Source organism: Labeo rohita, chromosome 22 (genome assembly GCF_022985175.1).
Source record: "Labeo rohita strain BAU-BD-2019 chromosome 22, IGBB_LRoh.1.0, whole genome shotgun sequence".
Classification (NCBI taxonomy): Eukaryota; Metazoa; Chordata; class Actinopteri; order Cypriniformes; family Cyprinidae; genus Labeo; species Labeo rohita.
The window spans coordinates 32382762-32400404 of NC_066890.1; the positions used below are offsets into that span (position 1 = coordinate 32382762).

The window sequence follows — 17643 nt, forward strand, 5'->3', positions numbered from 1 at the left end:
TGAAAAGTTTCTCTGGCAAATGCGAATGTTTTTAATGTACTAAAAAGAGCTACTGTAAAATAGTCTTAAGTTTTTAAGTTTCTCTGGGAAATGACAATGTTTGCGAGCTAACAGAGGTATATAAGTTTCTTGGGGGCACGAAAGTTTTGCAAACGAGCACAACATTTTTCTGGGAAATGCAAAAGTTTTGTGAGTGAACGCAAAGTTTCTGAGGGAAATGGCAAATGTTTTGCGATAATTGTATTATAATAATTATGAATTCGTGAATTGACTACCCTGGTTCCACTGTATGTTTTTGATTTACTAAAAATAGCTACTTTAAAATAGCCTCGTGTTTTTTTATGTTTTGTTTTTGTTTTGTTTAAGTGTTTTTCTCACCAGTATCTTTGCTGTCAGTGTGAACTGGGCTTGAGACAGTGTGGGTTAAACTGAGAGAGAGGTATATTTGTAGCTTGTTACAGTTGGACAGTTGTTGACAAATACGCTAAGGACGTGAGTGCGGTCACTTTACGAGCGCAGCCCACAGTGTATATCGCCTCGTCCGGCAGCTTGATTTACATGCGTTTAATGTAAACACTTAACCGGATCCCTGAGTGTGACTTACACATGGTTTGGTTTTCCCAGCGAACGAGGCTTTATCAGACAGAGGCCTGGATCAGGTTATCACGACCGTATTGTCACTGGCTGTGAAAGGTTTTGTCATAGATAAGGACGGTTTTTAATCAAACCCAAAGACGTACGGTGAACAACTACATGTTGTTGTCTTTGCACGGTTGTGAGTTATAGCGAGGAAAATAAACTCTGTTTTCTGAATTTACAGCCTGTTGGCTGGTTTGTGGTTTTCCGTTGCAAACACAAAGCACATTTTGTCCAGTGTTTGAAGACCTGAGGTTTTTGTGTGGAAATTTACCTGTTTTTGCTTTCTCGAATATTACTGATATGCGTAATTTGCTGTATGTGAAGCCAAACGGCTCACAGAACTCTTCCGAAGCGCTTGTTTCCAGCATGAGTTACTTTGAATATGTTGAAGTTGAAACCACAACTTAATTTGTGAGGCTATTAGTATTAAATCACGCTTGGAAGTGGTATCGCTGTCATGTGAATATTTTATGCCCACGTGAACGCGAGGCGCAAAATGGAGCCGCGATTTAATATGCATACGCGGCGAGGCTTGTCGCCCCTTTAAGAGTACTTCTTAAAAGCTAAATCCATGAATCTATGATTGATTTACATAAAGTGCCTCCCTCTTTTTCGAGACCCGGTTTATGCGGTTAGGCGGGGCGGCCGGAAAACTTCTTTTTCTAAAACCATTAAAGAATATTTAAAACCGCTTAAATCTGTCCTCCCTTTCAATTGACCGTGCCACTTCGTAACACTTGCTCTTCCCTCCTTTTCGCTGTTATTCAAACTGGCTGAAGTGGAGACCTGTTGCCTGTCGCATCAAAAAAAAGCCTTTTATTATCACCTTAGTTATTATTTTGATAATCCACCGTTCAATGAAAGTTGGCAGCTATGGGCCGGTTGGGAAAAAAAAGGCTGAGGAAAGTGAAAAAAAAGATCAGTGAACCAACACGATTTGCAAAGTGGAACTAATCCGGAGCCTTTTCTATTACGCGCGGGTGGCGACACAATGGCAACAGAGGAGCCGCGCTCAACCAGCTGCTGGAGTCTGCCTCCTTTTCAGCGCATCATTATCATTTCCATATTTGCTTTGGGAGGTATGTGTCCGTCGGACCCCCCTCAGACTAACTTTTAGGGCCACCCACTACCTCTGTGGCCGGCCTGTGCCTCTTTTGCCATCAGTGAAGCCACTCAGAAATATAGAGGTCGAACAGGTATTTCAAACTTTTTTTAATTACAGATCAAAGATGGGACTAAGGCTTCACCAGCCATTTATTAAGACTTCTTTTTAATGATCAAGTTCACACTCGGAGCTTAGTGACTACAAATTGTTCCTAATTCGGTTGCATATAATAAGAAACCTACAAAATTGTATTTAAAAGTTGTGCTTGTTAGTTATCTTGTTGCAGTTAATTTATTTGCAGTCATTTGTTCATTCATTCCTCACGTTACTGTCAGCTGTAATAAATTAATTTCCATTACAATGATTATGCGTATTTATCTACTATTTTAGGTAAATATGAATCATTAATAATTTAATAAATAGGCTAAGTATTTATAATTAATGATCTGTAATAAAACAAGAAATAAAACAATTATTATTATTATTTATATTATATTTATTGTTTTTATTTATATTGAAATGAAACATACCAATACATAAATATACATAACACATTAGCAAATGTCAAATAAAAAAAAAAGAATCTTGTTGTGATTGGTTTTATTATTATTATTATTATGCTTCACATAACTGTATTAAATAACTGTATTAAATGTAAATATTAAACATTAATAATTTAATAAAAAGGTTAAGTATTTATTATTAACAATTAGTAATAAAACAATACATAATAATAAATAAAAAATATATATTATTTATAACAAAATAAAACTAATACTAATACACACATTTACATAACTCACTAGGAAATATTTATAATTTTTTAAAAATGTGTCTTGTTGCGACTGGTTTTATTATTGTTATTATTATTATTATCATTATGTCTCATGTAACTGTATTAAACAACTGTATTGAAACTGTATTGTAAATATTAATCATTAATAATTTAATAAATAGTCTAAGTATTTATTATTAATGATTTAGTACTAAAACGATACATAATAATAAATAATAAAACAAATAGTATTATTTACAGTGGAATAAAACAAATACTAATACACAATTTTGCATAACCCATTAGGAAATATTTATAATTAGTTAAAAATTATTATTATTATTATGTCTCATGTAACTGTATTAAACTGTAAATATTAATCATTAATACTTCAGTAAATAAGTATTTTTTATTAATGACTTTGTAATAAAACGATAATAATAACATAATAATAAAACAAATCTTAATATTTACAATTAAATAAAACAAATACTAATACACAAATTTACATAACCACTTAGGAAATATTTATATATTTGTTTTAAAAATGTTTGTTTTTGTTATTGGTATTATTATTATTATTATTATTATTATTATTTTGCCTCATATAACTATATTAACATAACTATAACTGTATTATTGATTCAGCTGTATTAAATTGTAAATATTAATAATTAATAATTTAATAGGCAAAGTATTTATTATTAATGGTTAGTAATGAAACAATAATAATAAATAAATATAATACATAATAATAAATAATAAAACAAATAATAAAACAAGAATTATTATTTATTTAAAAAAAAACACAAATATTAGTAAATATTTATCATTTTTAAAAAATGTATCTTGTTGTGATGTATCTGTTTTTTATTATTATTATTATTATTGATTAATTGTCAACTGTGTTAAATTGTTAATATTTGTCATTAATAATTTAATAAATAGGACAAATATTTATTATTAATGATTAACAATAAAACAATACATAATCATAAATAATAAAACACATATTATTATTTATAATGAAATAAAACTAATACTAATATACAAATTTACACAACACATTAGAATTATGTAGAATTAAAAAAAAAAAATGATATTGTTGCGATTGGTATTATTATTATTATTTTGCCTCACTTAACTATATCAATATAACTGTATAACTGTAGTATTGATTTATTGATTAAGTATATTTAAATATGTGAATTTAAATACTTATGCCAGTACTTAAGTACATTCAAACATATAAATGTATCTGTTAAATAAATAAATAGTTAATAAAATGCACATTAATAATGAGTAAATAAATAATAATATATAGAATCAAAATAATAAAAAATACAATTACAATAATATATAATAAAATGAAACAAGTACAGACTATAGTTTAACTTTTTTTTTTTTTTTTGTTATTAAATAATTTTTGTATTGAATCCTGACGAGCTTGTCCTAAAGAGCAACTCAAGTCCAGTCAGCGATTCACATGATTTTCTAAACAGTCAGTTTTTTTCAGCTGTTACTCGTGGTTGAAAGCTTCTGTAAATATTTAGTTTCCACCTAGGGTGATGTTTCAACTAAGTTTAATGGTGCAGAGCTTAAACATCTAGCCACAACAAGGCTAACTTTCAACCCAGGTTCTCTCTGACCGCTAAAACCATTTGATGCCACATGTTCTCGACCATGGTGGCGCCACGCTTGTGAGAGCGGCCCGCTGGTTAATAAAGCACAAAGAGAAGTGATTTCTAAGGATCAGACTCTTCTCCCGGGGCTCCCATGATCTCCTGGTGTCTGTAGTTAAGACGCGGCTGCTCTCGGAGCCTCTGTTCTCCCTCTCACGCTTGTGTTCTGGTATTAGTCTCATCGCCACCCCTTTTTAATTCACGAAGCCTCTTTCAGCACATCAGTGGGGTTTTCCCCGTGCGCAACATGAATATTAAGGCACGGGAGACGCTGTCTTGCATTTAGCGGAACGGGGAACGTTGATGACGGAAGAGTTGGGAGTGAATTATGTCGTCCGGCGCCTTTGACAACTCGAGACACGGTCAAACTTTGTTTACTTGCAATTTTCTGTTCAAATAACCACCATTAAATGAATAAGAACATGACATGGGAGCAAGCCATTTAAGTAATTGGCTATCGTTCCACAACACTTAGATTCTGTCAGCGAGTGAAGAAGAAAAAAACGCAGTTTTTTTCCTCCTTGCTAATTGACTGGGGCAATTTGCATAATTGAGAGGGTAGGTTTCTCTGTAGCTGACGTAAGCTGGTTACCAAACCTGTAACGCTGATCTGCGAGTTCGTTTGGCTCCGGAGAACCGACTCGGTGATGATTTAGAGGCAGAACAGGTAAGCGTTTGTCCTCGCGAGGGCGAGTGATTGACGACATTTGAAAAATTGTTTTGTTTGGCGAGGAGAAACGTCACGAAAAGCGGTCCAGTCTTAACATGTTGCCTCCAGATAGATGCAGCGATGCCAGTTGGATCCACTTCTTAGAGTAAGGGAGCAGAAACCATATGCTGCTCAAGTGTTTCATTAAGTCAGCTCTTGGATTGCAGCTAGCGTCCATGAATTTCATGGAAAAGGCCGTTTAATGCCATCTCCGGGCCAGTGGGCTTCCAAGTTCTGTTTTGGCTACGTTTGGTACGACAGTTCGAACACACTTTGTCTTTTTATGAAAATAGAATGTGAATTTAGTATTTTGTCATGTCAGATTCATTAATTTGAGAGTGTTTCACTAATTGTTTATACATTTATAGAAATATTCTTTTTAAAAAATTATAAATTAAAAAATAAATTAAAAAATGAAATAAAAAAATAGATGATAGATACATAGATAGATAGATAGATAGATAGACAGATAGAAATGTATACTTTTTCTTAAATATTATAAATGTTTATACATTTATTGAAATATTCTTTAAAAAAATCTAATTAAAAAATAAATAGAAATAAAATTCTAAAAAATGATAGATAGATAGATAGACAGATTGATAGACTTCTTAAATATAAATGCTTATAAATTTCTAGAAATATTCTTTTAAAAATGGTTTTTAAAAAACAATTTTTAAAAATATAAAAATAAAATTCTAAAAAAAATAGATAGGTAGAAATCTCTACTTTTTCTTAAATATTATACGTTTAGAAATGTATTTCGATATTTAAAAAAAATCTAATAAAAATAAATAGAAATAAAATTCTAAAAAAAATGATAGATAGATAGATAGATAGATAGATAGATAGATAGATAGATAGATAGAAATGTCTACTTTTTCTTAAATATTATAAATGTTTAGACATTTATAGAAATATTCTTTTTTTAAAAATTAAAAAAATAAAATAAAATGAAAAGAGATAGATAAAAGATAGATAAAATGAAAATTTATAGAAATAGAAAATAGATAGATAGATAGATAGATAGATAGATAGATAGATAGATAGATAGATAGATAGACTTCTTAAATATAAATGTTTATAAATTTATAGAAATATTCTTTTTAAAAAAATGTAAAATATAAAAATAAAATTCTAAAAAAGATAGATAGATAGATAGATAGATAGATAGATAGAAATCTCTGTTTTTTCTTAAATATTATACATTTTCAGAAATTTATAGAACTATTCTTTAAAAAAACAAAATAGAACAAAAAAGTAATAAATAGCTAGATAAATAGACTTCTTAAATATAAATGTTTATAAATTTATAGAAATATTATTTTTTAACAAAAATTAAAAAAAAATAAAAAAAAAATTCTAAAAAAATAATAAATAGATACTTTTTCTTAAATATTAAAAATATTTATAAATTTATAGAAATATTCTTTCTAAAAAAAAGGAAAAAAATTAAAAAATAAATAAAAAATAAAATCCTGAAAAGAATAGAACATGATAGATAGATGGATAGATAAAATGAAAATAAAATTATTATTTTATAATAAATTATTTTATTATAAAACATTATGAATAATAAATATATATAAATAATAAATTATTATATATTTATATTTTATTACATTTTTTTTATTCTAAACAAGTAATATAAATATTTCTCAAAAATATTTATGTTATGCTGTGTTATCTTTTCTTGTGGTCATATTTTCATAAACATTATGACATACATTCTATGAAATGTATATATTAACACGTTTCTGTCAACACTATTAATTATAATCATTGCACTGTTTGGAAACCTTTGTTTTTGGAGCTTTAATTTCAGTGTGCAGACAGTTATTTAATCATTTATTGACGAAACTTTATAAACACTTTTATTGGTAATTGCGTTGACAAGATTACTTGGCTGCGTGACGTGACCATCAGTTTTTGTGTATGCTTTTTCTAAATGTGTGTGTGTTAGCATTTGTGCTAAGTGCGAAAGTGTCGTCCACTCGAATCCTGACTCAGCCTTATAAAGGGTGTGTCCCAGCAGGGTTCGGTCTCTGCGGCAGCGCCTCGGGCTAATCCAATCCGCCGGGGACGGTAAAGACACGGCGTGCGTGTCTTCGCATCTCCTTCATAAAAGTTAGCGTCCTACCCCCGACAGAAAGAGCCGGGCCGTGAAAAGACGGCGTCGGGGAAGGTAAGACGAAGAACGACACCGAAAGAAGGGCAGGAGGGAGTCGTCCATTCCATTATTACTGTAAATACAATGGCTACATCGCAGCCCCAGCGTCCAGAGTTTCCAGTCACCCTCTATTGACAGAGCCATAAATCAAGGCCAGAGCTAAGTGAATTACTGCAGCAGGGGGCTGTGGTTTTAACAATGTTTATGTAGTATCAGCTTACCATCTCTCCTGAAAGAGAGCGAGAGATTGGAGAGGGTGAGTGCGGAGTCTTATTAACTCCGCTGCGATACATCACGGCTTAAAGACCCAGCGCTGCCGCACATCCCAGGCATTATACTAATAACCAATAACCGAATATTACCTCTATTAAGAGCCGCCTAATTAGATTGTGCCGGTTACAATTAAATACTTGATAAGGTTCGATCCATTAAAGGACTGTCAGTCCCAAAGCGGCCAGGAGGCCTGCCAGCAAGGTGTGAGAGAGCCCAGGCCCGATGCGTCACCGAGACGTTTTATTAGTTGCGTCGGCCATAATGATGCTGGATCTGGCACCCGTTATGCTACCAAGTACCACGCTCTTTTGGTCCCCGTCGGTGCTCGTGCGGTTTTCAAGTGTTGTTGACTGAACAGCTGGTTGTTGCGGTGCCTACCCATTGTTACGAACAGGTGCATGCATTGTGTGTGAGTGTGCGCTGTCACAGACCTTCGGAGTTGGAGTAGATGGCGTTTTTAATTTGATTTGAACAACGACATGGCCGCGTGGGATAAAAGTACAGTCTGTGTAATATGGCGGAATGGCTTCGAGGAATAAATTCATTCAGAAAATGAGTGTTTGAACATGAAACCTTTTTGCAGACTTTGATTGGTGCGATTGGGAATTTCAAAAATATATTTGTCGTTTACCCAACTATGATGAGTTTTCCTTCTCAGAGCCCTAGAAATATGAAAAGCATTCAGTATTTATTCACCCGGATGTTGTTTCAAACCTGTATGATGTACTTTCTGAGAAACCAAAAAGAGACTTTCTTCACAATTAAAGTCACTGTGGTTCCAGTGCTGTTGTTTTGGACCTCATTGGCTTTCTTTTTATGGACAAAAACAGCTGAGTATCTTCAGAATATCTTCGCATGTTCTCATGTCGTTCCAAACCTGTTTTATTCAGTTTATAAGAAGCCCAAAATATCTTCTCACCCTCATCTTATTCCAAACAAATTTCTGCAAAACCCAAAAGAAACCTTTCATCCTTACAATTAATGTTGTTCCAGTGTTTTTGTTTTGGGCATTGACTTTCATGATATTGACAAAAAAGTTGAAACATCTTCAGAATATCTTCAAAATATCTTCTCACCCTCAAGTCGTTCTAAACGTGTATGATTTAATTTATGAGAAACCCAAAAGAAAGCTTTCGTTCTCGTGGTTAGTCAATGTTGTTCGATTGTTGTTGTTTTGGCCCCCATTGACTTTCATTATATGGGCAAAAACAGTTGAAACACCTTCAGATTGTCTTCTCATTCTCATGTCATTCCAAACCTGTATGACTTAATTTCTGAGAAACCCAAAAGAAACCTTTCATCCTTACAATTAAAGTTAATGTTTCCAGTGTTGTTCCAATGTTGTTGTTTTGGACCCCACTGACTTTAATTGTATGAATGAAAATGCAGAAACATCTTCAAAATATCTTCTTACCAACATTTCGTTCCAAACCTGTATGGCTTAATTTCTGAGAAACCCAAAAGAAACTTTGTCCTTACAATTAAAGTCAATTTTGCTGCCAGGTTGCTCCAATGTTGTTGTTTTAAACCCCATAGACTTTCATTATATGGACAAAAAAAAATTAAAAATCTTATGAATATCTTCAAAATGACTTCATTTCTCAGAAACCCAAAAGAAAGCTTTCATTCTTGAAGTTAAAGTCAATGTTGTTCGCATTTTTTTGTTCTGGACTCCATTGATTTTTATTGCATGGACAAAAACCGTTGAAACATCTTCGGAATATCTTCTCATCCTTATGTCATTCCAAACCTGTATGACGTCATTTCTTAGAAACCCAAAACCTTTTGTACTTACAATAAAAGTCAATTTCGCTGCAGTGTTCCTCCGATGTTGTTGTTATGGACCCCATTGACTTTCATTATATGGACAAAAAAGTTGAAACGTCTTCTGAATATCTTCAGAATATCTTTTCATGTTCTTATAACCTTATGATGTTCCTAAACTGTTTAAATCCATTTCTAAGAAACCCAAAAGAAACTTTTCATCCTTACAATTAACGTCAGTGCTGTTCCACTGTTGTTGTTTTGGACACGATTGACTATCAGTATATGGACAAAAAAAAACTGAAATATCTTCAGAATATCTTCAAAATTTCTTCTTACCCTTATCTTGTTCCAAACTTGTATGACTTAATTTCTGAGAAATGCAAAAGAAACCTTTCATCCTTACAATTAAAGTTAATGTTGTTCCAGTGTTGTTTTGGACCCCATTGACTTTCATTATATAGACAAAAAAGTTGAAACATCTTCAGATTATCTTTGAAATATCTTATCACTCTCATGTTGTTTCAAACCTGTTTTATTTAATTTCTGAGAAACCCAAAAGAAAACATTGATTCTTGAAGTTTAAGTCAGTGTCGATTTTCATTATATGGACAAAAATGTTGAAACATCTACAGAATATCTTTAAAATATCTTCTCACCCTCATGTCAGTCCAAAACTGTATGCCTTAATTTCTGAGAAACCCAAAAGAAAACTTCTGTCCCTGAAGTTTAAGTCAGTGTTGTTCCAATGTTGCTGTTTTGGACTCAATTGACTTTCATTATAAGGACAAAACAATTGAAACATATTCAAAATATCTTCTCAAGTCCTACAGGTTTGGAACATCATAGGGTTGCGTAGATATTCAACAAACTTTTTTTCTGTCCATCAAAGACTCATTTTAATTCATATTAAATCAAATACAGCGTTTACTATCACTAAAGTCCCTCTGCGTCCCCTTGTGAGTGTGTGTTTGACTATTTTTAACAAGTAAGCCCATAAGAAACACTCCACCTTTGTGTGTACATCCCCATCTGCATGAGCAATCCAACCAAGCACAAACCTACCACAACATCCACATCCTTTCCTCATGGAGTTCCTTTTTTCCATCCTTCTCTTCCCTCTGTCGTTTTCTAACCAAGCTCCTCTGTTTGTCTCTTTGCAGCGAGTCCTCACGCCACGCCGTCAAGTCTCCATTTCCCGACGTCGCCAATCATCCAGCAGCCCGGCTCGTACTTCTCCCACCACGCCATCCGCTACCACCCCCAGGAGACGCTCAAGGAGTTTGTCCAACTTGTCTGCCCTGACAGTGGTCAGCAAGCTGGACAGGTGGGCTTCCTTAATGTAAGAAGGAGCACTTTTGTACATACACACTTCTGTTACACTGTTATTTATATATACACACATAAATATACACAGTACAAAAACGTATATTATGGAAACACAAACTTTTCTTTTGGATACGTTTAATTGTGATTAATCGATTTGAAAGCACTATACATATTATATATTTTGTATATTATATATTTATTAGTGCTGTCAAATCAATTAATTATGATTACCTGCATCCAAAAGAAAAGTTTGTGTTTACATAATATATATTTAGTGTTAAATGTGATTAATCAAATCGATTAATCGTGATTACTCACATCCAAAATAAGTGACTTCAAAACGATTAATCGTGAATAAGCGTATCCAAAGTAAACAGTTGTTTACATAATATATATGTAGTGTAAATATGATTAATTGTAAAGTGTAAAGTTGATTAATCGTGATTACTTGCATCTGATAACTCGCATCCAAAATAAAAGTGCTGTCAAATCACAAATAATCATATCCAAAAGAAAAGTTTGTTTACATAATATCGTAATCGTGATTACTTGCATCTGAAATAAGTGACTTCAAATCGATTAATCGCGAACAATCGTATCCCAAGTAAACAGTTGTGTTTACATAATATATATTTAGTGTTAATATGAGTAATCAAGTTGATTAATCGTGATTACTTGCGTCTGATAACTCGCATCCAAAATAAAAGTTCTGTCAAATCACGAATAATCATATCCAAAAGAAAAGTTTGTTTACATAATATATATTTAGTGTTAAATGTGAATAATCAAATCGATTATTCGTGATTACTCGCATCCGAAATAACTGACTTCAAATCGATTAATCGCAATCGTATCCAAAGTAAACATTTGTGTTTACATGATATATATTTAGTGTTAATATGATTATTCAAGTTGATTAATTGTCATTACTTGCATCTGATAACTTGCATCCAAAATAAAAGTGCTGTCAATTCACTTATTCGCGAATAATCATATCCAAAAGAAACATTTGTGTTTACATATTAGTGTAAATGTGATTAATCAAATTGATTAACTGTGATTAATCACGTCCGTTTGCTTGCATCCAAGTGCTGTCAGATTGATTAATTGCAAATAATCGTATCCAAAAGAAAAGCTTGTTTATATGATATACATATATATTTATGTAAATGCAATGAATCAAATCGATTTATTGCAATTACTCACATCCAGTTACTTGCACCTAAAATAAAAGTGCTGTTAAATCAATTAATTGCGAATAATCGTATCCAAAAATAAAAGTATATATTATATATGTATATATATATATATATATATTTACAAACACATATACACACCACACACACACATATTCTCAAAATCCTAATCCTTTTGAGAAAGTGACCCAGCTCTGGGCAAACTAATGTGGCCCTGATGGCCAGAGGAGAGATAGCGAAAAGTTTGAGTCATAGATTATGAACGGTAAAGTGCGCACAGCAGCAGAATTTTTTATGACTAGGAGCAGCAAAAAATTGCTGAGCACATTCTCCTGACGTGCATGTGTGTGATACTTCTGTTGTGCCTGCTGGTCATATGTGTCCAGAACTTGATACTCAGGGTGTGTTTTCATGTTTTTTATGTCCTGTTTCTATCCAGCCCAATGGGAGCAGTCAAGGGAAGGTGCACAACCCGTTCCTGCCCACCCCCATGTTGCCGCCTCCTCCGCCACCCCCGATGGCGCGACCCGTGCCCCTTCCCGTGCCAGACTCCAAACCTCCCTCCACCTCCACCGAGGGAGGCGGCAACTCCCCCACCTCGCCAAGTGAGTACTACGGCCCATCACCTGCCGTCACACGCACTCAACACTTGATCCCGAACGCCAAGTGTCTCAGGTTTCCCAAGCATGTGAAAGCTTATCTTTAGTGTTTTTCATAATGAATAGAATTTCCCATCAAACATGCGCAGTGTCCGTATCAAGCCTTCCTCTCAACAGCTGTACTGCTCCCTATACAATATTGATATTCATTTTGCGTGTGTGTGTGTGTGTTTTTAATTCACCACAGCCTACTCCACACCGAGCACGTCTCCCGCTCAGCGCTTTGTCAGCGTGGGCCCCAGAGACCCCAGCTTTGTAAATATCCCTCAGCAGCCTCAGGTGAGTACACATGCACAGATCCACCGAATCCCTGAAAGTCCATCAAGAGTGCTTGTTGTCTGTCATAATAGGCTTTCAGCACTGTTATGCCAGCTCGTATAACTCCCTCGCTCTATGAAAGCTCATAGCTGATTTATTGTGTGTAATTAGCATGTTCAGGCGCAGATTCAACGGCACAGTGGCCACAACCTTGATTTATACTTCTCACACACATATACAATCACCTGCATGCTACGGATTAGTTGTCATATGGTACAATTTATAATTTGACATGGCTTTTACAACATTTGACCACTTTGAGGTTGTCAGAATCAGCCAATAAATGATAAAACAAGCTGTTAATCCTCAATGAACTTCACTCAAGCATAAACAATTTGTAATGACTTGCATTAGCAACCACGGATTGTATTTTTTTTTTTTTTCAGACTAATACAATCAGAGTTATATTAGAAAATGTTCTGGCTCTTCCTAGCTTTATAATGGCAGTGAATGGGTGTTAAGATTTTGAAGTCCAATAAAGTTTACTATCTATCATAAAAAGCACTCCACACGGCTCCGGGGGGTTAATTAAAGCTTTCTGTGGCAAGTCGATGCATTTGTGTAAGAAAAACATCCATATTTTAAACTTTACTAACCGTGATCTCTAGTTTCCACTAACTATTGATGCGTAAATGCGATTAAATTAATTGTGATTACTCGTATCCAATTACTCGCATCCAAAATGAAAGTGCTGTAAAATCGCTTAATTGTGAATAATCATGTCTAAAAGAAAAGTTTGTTTACATAATATAAATTTAGTGTAAGTGCGATTAATCAAGACAAATAATTGTGATTACTCACATCCGATTACTCACATCCAAAATAAAAATGCTGTCAAGTAGCTTAATCGTGAAAAATCATCTTCAAAAAAAGTTTGTTTACATTATATATATATATATATATATATATTTTTAGTGTAAATGTGGTTAATCAAGTCGATTCATCATGATTACTCAGATCGAATGACATCAATAATAAAAGTGCTACAAAATTGCTTAATCGTGAATGATCATATTCAAAAAAAAGTTTGCTGACATAATATATATTTAGTGTAAATGCAATTAATCAAGTTGAATAATCGTGATTACTCACCTCCAAAATAAAAGTGCTGTCAAATCGTTTAATTGTGAATAATCATATCCAAAAGAAAAGTTTGTTTACATTATATATATTTTGTGTAAATGTGATTAATCAAGTCGATTAATCATTATTACTTGCAACCGATTACTCACCTCCATAATAAAAGTGCTGCAAATCGCTTAATCATGAATAATCATATCCAAAAGAAAAGTTTGTTTCCATAATTCATATTTAGTGTAAATGCAATTAGTCAAATCGATTAATTGATTACTCACATCCAAAATAAAAGTGCAGTCAAATCACTTAATTGTGAATAATTGTTTACAAAAGAAAAGTTTGTTTCCATAATATGTATTTCGTGTTAATGCGTTTAATCAAGTCGATTAATCATGATTACTCGCATTCGATTACTCACCTTCAAAATAAAAGTCCTGTCAAATCACTTAATTATGAATAATCATATCCAAAAGAAAAGTTTGTTTACATAATATATATTTAGTGTAAATGTGATTAATCAAGTCGATTAATTGCGATTACTCATATCCGGTCACAAATTAAAAGTACAAAATGAGGATTTATAAAAAAAAAATCTCAGAGGATTTCAATATAAGCCAAGAGGAGGTTTTTCTTTGCTGTAAAAAAAAAAAAAACTTGGTTCTCTTACACTATGCCTTTGTCCTACATTATCCGCTGGAACGCCACTCTCTTGAGTTAACGTAAGCTAGAGATTACAGTTTATAAAGTTTTAAATATGGATGTTTTTTTACACAAACGCATCAGTTCACTTCAGAAGGCCTTTATTAACCACCTGGAACTGTGTGGAGCATTTTTTTATTATGGATGAACGTACTTTATTTTGCTTCAAAATCTCAACACCCATTCACTGCCATTATAAAGCTTAGAAGAGCAAGGATATTTTTTAATATAACTCTGACTGTGTTCGTCTGAAAGAAAAAGGCATATACTCCTAGGATGGCTTGAGGTTGAGTAAATCATTTTTGGGTAAACTATCTCTTTAATGCAGTTTGCACAAATCTCAAATATCAAAAGTATCAAATAGCCAAACAATAGATGTTATACTAGCCTGTAGTTACTAGGTTGTGCACAAGGCTTTTAAAACCCATATCACTCATTCTCTAATATTAATATATTCATAAATGGACATCAGGATCACCCTGTTAATGTAAATGAACTTGTGTTTGATTTCGCAGTCGTGTAAATGCTAATGCGCCTGAAATGCCGCCTGTAACCTTAATCGTCACACACACACACATCTACAATGACAAATACAGCCTGTACCGCCACCTGCACTTGCACAAACAGACAAAAAAAAAAGCATCAGTTACCTCTGTAAACGCAGCTATAACACACACACACACACACAGCAGAGACGATACCACGCTCATAGAGAAACACTCAAGACTGGATTGGATCAGAGAGAGATTGTGTGTGTGTGTGATATGTCCGGAGGCCTGCAGCAGCCTCCCATCGATTTATTGACTGTGTCGCAGGCCGCAAGACACGCATCCCCCAGTAGAATGGAGGCAGGTGTTTGTCAGGCCGGCTGGGAGGGGAGTGGGGGGGTTGTTATTATTTATTGTTTGTATTTATTTATTACTCCTGCCCGCCTCTGCCTCTCTGCCCCTTCTCTCTCTCTTTCTCTCTGTCCTTCTCTCTATCACCTTTTCCTCTCTCCCTCCCTTTTTCTTTCGAGCTCAGGTGGTGGCTAAGATTCAGTCTTTCTGTTTGTTTATCTATCTATATTTAAGATTGCTACCGGTACTTATCTGTTTTTGCGCTTGTTGACTATTTAGGGGGTTTGACAACTGGAGTTGTTAGAGTTTTGTAAAAAAAAAAAAAAAAAGAAGTTCTTGTTTTCGGCTTTATTGCTGTGTAGTTGTAGTTTTTATAATTGGGTTCACATATAGTTTTAATAATAATTATGATAGATACATGATATATAAAACAGTTTTTTAATATATATATATATGTGAGATATTTATACATATGGATATATAGACTATATTATATAATCTATATAAAATTATGTACAATTTTATAGAATGTAAAGATTATATATGATTTTTAAATATGTATATATTACACAGAATTGTTTTTATTTTTATATTATTAAATATTTTTAAAAAATTAAATTATTTTATAAGAAATGTACTTATAATACTTTTTAAATAATTTTCTTTGTAATGTTTATACTTTGTGTATACCTATATATGATACTGCATGAGAAATATTTATTTTTATTACAAAAAAAATAGTATTATAATCTTAAATTATCATTACCATAAAAAGTTTACAATGCGTGTAATTGTTTTTATAACACAATAAAAGCATAATTATTAAAGAATATTAGATATTTACTACAATATTTATTATATGTTGTATATTTCTATTAAAAATATAAGTATTATTTAGATAGATGGATAGATAGATGATAGAGAATTATATAGAATTTTATATAGAATATATAGAGTATATAGAATTTTTAAAAACGTATCTAATATACAAAATTGTTTGTATTTTTATATTAATAAAATATTTAAAATAATGAAATTATTTTATAAATGTATGTGTAATATTTTAGTGTATATTTATATATGATATTATATAACAAAAATATTTGTTATTTTTATTACAAAAATTAATTTGTATTATAATCTTAAATGATCATTTCCATAAAAATGTTTACATTGCATATAAATAAAAACATTATATAATATTTACTATAATATTAATTAAATATATTTAATAATTAAGTATTATTTAGATTCATAAAATATTTTTATATTAATAAAATATTTTAAAATAATGAAACAATTTTTTATAAAAAATTTATTTACGTATAATTCTTGTAGTGTACATCTATATTTGATATATATATATATATATATATATATATATAATGTAATATAATATAATATTTATACTATATATATAATATAAATATATAATATATATTTCTTTTATTTGTTTGCTTTATTTTATTATTTGCTTGTTTGTTTATTTTTTGGGTCATAAATAGTTGTACTGTATCATATAATGTTCATGTATATATTTTTTCATGTGAAAACACATTTTTATTAAATAATATTAATTAAATAATATTAATAAATATTAAATAATATTAAATAAGATTTACTACAATATTTATTATGTATTGTATATCTATATTAATAATATAATAAGTAGTTTATTTATGTCTGTGTGTGTGTAATTATCAGTTTTGTTTTATCCTCTAAGACAAATGTAGGTTTTTTTTTTTTTTGGTTGTTTTGTAAACTTGAGTTTTGATTTTTACCTTGGTTAATGAAAATATTTACTATTGTAGTTTGTAACACACTAACACTCTCAAACAGTCACTTTTATTTCAGTTCCCTTTTGTTCTGTTTGTTTGTTCTTTCATTTGATGTTCAAACCGCTTCGTTTTAACATCATAAAACAATGTTCACGTGAAAACAAACAAAAAAATCAGCCTTTGAACACCTTTGAACACCATAAACACTGCTTCTTTGCTAAATTCATTATACAGTACTTATTTAAAAAGCAACTTTATCATTTTACTACATATCTGAAGTTGAAGTTTAGGCCATAACTGTGAGGATTTTGGCTAAGTATTTGTTGTCGTCCCGTTGAAGCGAGGGCAGTGAACCTCTCAGATCAGCTGCGAGAGACGTCTCCCGAGTGCCGTCGCCCACTGTGTCAGTGAACTCTTTCAGGCTCTGTCTAGCCAGACAGTGATTGGACTGTGAGTTTATATTAAAGCACTGTATGAGTCTCAGACTGGCCATATTGACGAGCCTGTGACCCCACGGCAGGGTTCGGTCGCACCATTTCATTGGCCTCATAAGCTGGTGCGGACCACCCCGGGGCGGGCAGGACAAAAGTTACCCGTGGCGGCCGGCGTGTTTCGGGGGGTGGGGTACAAA

The 17643-nt window shown here is 32.3% G+C and overlaps 1 protein-coding gene across 4 annotated transcripts in view; it reads left to right on the plus strand.

Annotated features, from left to right (window-relative positions):
• The window catches only part of nfia (nuclear factor I/A), a 180274-nt gene that overhangs the window by 137440 nt on the left and 25191 nt on the right, over nt 1-17643 (plus strand). For all 4 annotated transcript variants that reach the window (XM_051095173.1, XM_051095174.1, XM_051095175.1 and 1 more), the window contains 3 exons: nt 10281-10459; nt 12082-12247; nt 12489-12580. In XM_051095173.1, coding sequence (XP_050951130.1) covers nt 10281-10459; nt 12082-12247; nt 12489-12580 — 437 coding nt within the window. The remainder of the gene's footprint in view (nt 1-10280; nt 10460-12081; nt 12248-12488; nt 12581-17643) is intronic.